This window comes from Podarcis vaucheri, assembly GCF_965113315.1.
Source record: "Podarcis vaucheri genome assembly, chromosome: 15".
In the NCBI taxonomy this organism is placed as follows: Eukaryota; Metazoa; Chordata; class Lepidosauria; order Squamata; family Lacertidae; genus Podarcis; species Podarcis vaucheri.
In genome coordinates, this window is record NC_138753.1 from 6,363,505 (window position 1) to 6,368,203 (window position 4,699).

The window sequence follows — 4,699 nt, forward strand, 5'->3', positions numbered from 1 at the left end:
GGAAGAGATTGCAAGTCACGTCCATTCCCTTTGTTGCCGGCAAAGCTTTTTGTGGTTGCTGTTGTTGTTTGGAGAACTTTTGGAGCCACCTGGGCTGCTGTGCTAGGAATGTCAATGTGTGTTTTATAGTCTCTGTAAAACACTTTGAGGTTTCATTTACAGTTAAATGGTATATGAATGTATTTTTTAAAAAAAAATAATCCGTGTTCTGATACTTGAGATAGTAGATAGCCATCATGACTAGCAGCCATTGGTTGCCCTATGCTCTGTGAATTTGTCTAATCCCTCTTTTAATGCCATTGAAGTGGGAGGCCATCACTACTGCATCTTGAGCACCTGATCCTGTGCTTCTTACTGTTCCTCCCCCTTGGCCTTGTTAAGAGTATTTGGACTGTATTCTACTCTTTCCATGATGCTGAGTTGGTATTGATACTCTGCAATAATAAACATGCATTTATTTACTTACAAAAAAGTTGGTTTTATTGGTTTTGGGTGGGAACCAGGACAAACTGAACAGAAGCACTTGATACTGCAACATTTTGTTGCAGGTCCCACTGAGTCTCTCCCTTACAGATAGCTTTCAAAATGTGGTCATGACAGCCTTGTAAATACACTACTAACTTGGACATGGAAGCTTCTAGTCTCTTAGCAGGCTAGTAAAAAATATTCTTCCAGGTGCCCTCTCTCTTGCTTACGTAGAATTCCTAGTGACCTCTGGCGGCCAATGTAGTTCTTAAATATGAGCTGAGTTGCAAGTTAACATGTTGTGCAAAGAAGACTTTGCCCCGCCACCCTAAACTTGCCAGTTAGGTTTGTTGGATGATCCTGAAGAGAGTATGGGAGATGGAGAGAAAAAATTATTTCTTTGTCAGGAGGAGAATTTCCTCCCATCTCCTTACCACCAGGCAGACAAATGCAGTCTTTGTTTCTAAGGTGAAAGTTGTGCCTTTTCCCAAGATGTCTTGCAAACATACCAGAATCTCTCACATAAGTCTTTTTCATCCTGTTCCTCCCCCCGTGTTCTTAGCATGTGCTAAACAGCTGCCCAGTGTCTACAAAAACCCACGGTATGCTAATGCAATTCCCACAAAGCCCTCTGTGCATGATTTAGATGTCCCTTCTGGGAACTTGCTGTTTCTGTGTTGACTACTCAGTAACTTTCCAAGAGATTTCCCCCTCATGTGTGCCTGTTTGCTCTTGACCTTAGATTCCATGCGGAGCGTGCGATTGGCATCATAACCCACATTCTCCCAGAAGACCACCTTCTCCTTGCCTCCTCCAAAAGAGTTAAAGGTACCTCCATGCTGCTTTTAGCTGTGGCGCTTAGGGAGCAGAAATAACTGCTGGTACTGTAGCAAATAAGGGACACGGGTGGCGCTGTGGGTTAAACCACAGAGCCTAGGACTTGCTGATCAGAAGGTTGGCAGTACGAATCCCTGTGACGGGGTGAGCTCCCTTTGCTCGGTCCCTGCTCCTGCCAACCTAGCAGTTCGAAAGCACGTCGAACAAGTGCAAGTAGATAAATAGGTACCGCTCCAGCGGGAAGGTAAACGGCATTTCCGTGCGCTGCTGTGGTTCACCAGAAGCGGCTTATTCATTCTGGCCACATGACCCAGAAGCTGTACGCCGACTCCCTCGGCCAATAAGCGAGATGAGCGCCACAACCCCAGAGTCGGTCATGACTGGACCTAATGGTCAGGGGTCCCTTTACCTTTACTGTAGCAAATGTCAAGGAAAGGTAGGGAAGGAAATGTGTGGGAAAACAGTGGCTCTCTCCACCGTGTCCAGCATCTTCCACCTGAGGCCCACGCCTCACTCTTCCTAAAGGCAGGGTCAGCTCTAAGTGGCTCATGTGTTTGAGCTTTGCGTACACCTTCAAAGCGGCCCAATAATTGGAGTTGGGAAAGGGCTAGAGTTGAGCTGAAGGACTTTTCAGATAATGCAGAAGTCAGCATTCACTTCCTCGGGGTCCTAGCTGATGCCTTTAATGGTGTTGGGTCTTCTAATGTGTCTATTTCCTCCCCCCCTTTCCCGTGCAAGCACTGATCTTGGAGGAGATTGCCATTGACTGTCACAATAAGGAGACAGAACAAAGGCTACTCCAGGAAGCCCACGACTTACACCTGTCTTCGCTCCAGCTTGCCAAGAAAGCCTTTGGGGAGTTCAACGTGCAGACGGCAAAACACTATGGTAACCTTGGCAGGCTTTACCAGTCCATGAGGAAATTTAAGGTAATTATTGGGGGGGGGGCAGCAAATATTATTGACATGTCTTCCTTGAACTGTATCTCTGGCTCTCTTGACAATCATCTAGTAAAAGACCGGCAATTCACCATTGTCTTAATTTTGTGGGCGTGTTCCAGGAAGCGGAAGAGATGCACATCAAAGCAATCCAGATCAAGGAGCAGCTTCTTGGCCAAGAAGATTACGAAGTTGCTCTTTCCGTGGGACACCTTGCCTCGCTCTACAACTACGACATGAATCAGTACGAAAACGCCGAAAAGCTTTATTTGAGATCCATAGCAATTGGTGTGTAAACACTTTTGAGCCTAAGCTTGCATATACAGTGATGTTGTCTCTCCCGGGGGGGGGGGGGGAGGCGTGTAGGTGAGGTTCTCTTTCCCCTGGAAGAAGTCCAGGTAAAAAAGGATGGATGAGGAGGAGGTAGGGAACCATTGGCCCTCCAGAAGTTCCTGAACTACAGCTCCCATCATCCTTGGCCATGCCTGCGTTGAGCCGGCATCCAACAACATCCGGAAGGCCAAAAGTTCCCCATACCTGGTTTGGATTTGGGGCAGGCTTTGAATTCCTGCTCTCCCATGAAGCTCACTGAATGACCTTAGATCAGGCACCGTGTCTCAGTCTAGCCTAACAACACGCACTGCCTCAGTTTCTGTGTTACAGCAAAACCATAGTTAACTGTTTGCAACAGACATGTCTTCCTGAGCTGTTTGTCTCCATCACAAATCACAATCATTAGTTTAGGATTATGGCCAGACCATGAGTCTGGTTTGTTATCATCCAGCATGAGCCAGGAACAGATAACTATGCTATGGTTTCTGGCTTACCACTGGGATTGCCAGCAAGGTGTCTGTGGGTTCCCCAACACCTCCCTTGGCACCCTCCAGCCCCTCACGATTGTTCAAGTTTCTTTTTTATTATCATTAAAAGAAAATTAGTCATTGGGAGGCAAATTCTTGTTTCCAGCCCTTTTTGTTTCATCTTCCCAGAATGCCTCTGGGCCCCACAATCATTCCTAGAAGGGAAAAAGTAGAGGGCAGCTGTAGCTGTTGATTTGTTCTCCCTCCTGCCCAGTCAAGCTTTAATTTTAAAGAAAAGAGGTTTGAGCTAGAGGGGGAGGAAAGGGCATTCTCTGTTGCATGGTAAGAATTGGGATCGGCACTGGGAGAATGATGGGGAGCGTTGCCTATTATATTGTTGTGGTTGTGTTATTTTGGGGTGTGGCCGCAGAAGAGGATGGATGTGCCGTGTTGTTGCCTGGGTTTGTACTGTTTTCAGGGGAGGGATATTTCCTTGGCGGGTTTGTTTTGTGACAGGGAATTGTTGCCATGAGCATCCCGCTGCCACAAGGTTCTTCCACCCATTTCAAGACAATTGCTCACCCATCCATTCATTCAAGACCCCTTTTCTTCTAAAAGAAAACCCAGGGGTGGCTAGCAAGAGCTTGATAAAGCAAAGGGAGTAACAACAAGCCAAGCAATGTGGGAACTATCCACTGATAAAAGTACTACAATAGCCTTTCTACAAAACAAGAATGCTCTCCCACCAGAGGCCCCTGCTGCCTAACCAGTGCTTTTCAGGTGTGTCCCCCAGACTTCCAGAGAAGCTTCTTGCAGAGGGAGCAGGAAAGACAGGTGGCTTTCTGTGCACACAGCATTTGGATCCATCCCAACATAAAGGACCTAAGGCAATAGCGGAGGCCTGTGAGCAAATAATTGTGCTTCGTTTTAGCTGGTGATGAGGTCCAACGCGCTGGACATGGTTTTGGGGGAGATGTTTGAAGGGAGCAAATGCTGTCCCTTCTCCACCAATCTTGGTTGGTTTAATCATAAATACATTGGAACCTTGAGTTGCAGACGTAATCCATCCCAGAGGCACGTCTGCAACTCAAAGTGTTCGCATCTGGAAGTGCTGCGCATGCGCGCGGCGCGATTTAGCGCTTCTGCGCAAGCGGCGAAACCCGGAAGTAACCATTCCAGTACTTCTGGGTTGCCGTGGGATACAACTTGAAAAGACGTAACCTGAAGCGAACGCAACATGAGGTATGACTGTGGATCCTTCTTCCAGGTCTATTTGAGGTGGTGGGGATAGCACACACTCAAGATTTTATTTTTGAGGGCATGCGGGAACCAGTATAAATAGCAATGTCTTCTCTGTTCCTTTAGGCTGGGGGTGGGGAACTTGTGGCTCTTGATATGCTGCTGGACGTTGCCTGCCATCAGCTCCAGCTAGCATGCCTAGTGGTCAGGGAGGGTGGGAGTTGTAGTCAGGCAACATCTGGAGAGAAGAGGGAAGACACAGTTTCCCCACCCCAGATCGGAGAACATGGTAAAATGTACTCCAGCTGAAAGGTAGCAGATTTTTACTTAATGAAATAAAATAAAGAGCAGGCTTCTCTGTTAGGCAACACTGGAAAAAAGTACAGCATTAATTCTCCTTCACATTTTGTTTATTTTTAG

The 4,699-nt window shown here is 47.0% G+C and overlaps 1 protein-coding gene across 1 annotated transcript in view; it reads left to right on the forward strand.

Annotated features, from left to right (window-relative positions):
* Positions 1–4,699, forward strand: part of APPBP2 (amyloid beta precursor protein binding protein 2) — a 37,900-nt gene that overhangs the window by 32,452 nt on the left and 749 nt on the right. The window contains exons 10-12 of the mRNA XM_082200915.1: positions 1,208–1,293; positions 2,041–2,231; positions 2,363–2,528. Of these exons, the coding sequence (XP_082057041.1) occupies positions 1,208–1,293; positions 2,041–2,231; positions 2,363–2,528 (443 nt within the window). The remainder of the gene's footprint in view (positions 1–1,207; positions 1,294–2,040; positions 2,232–2,362; positions 2,529–4,699) is intronic.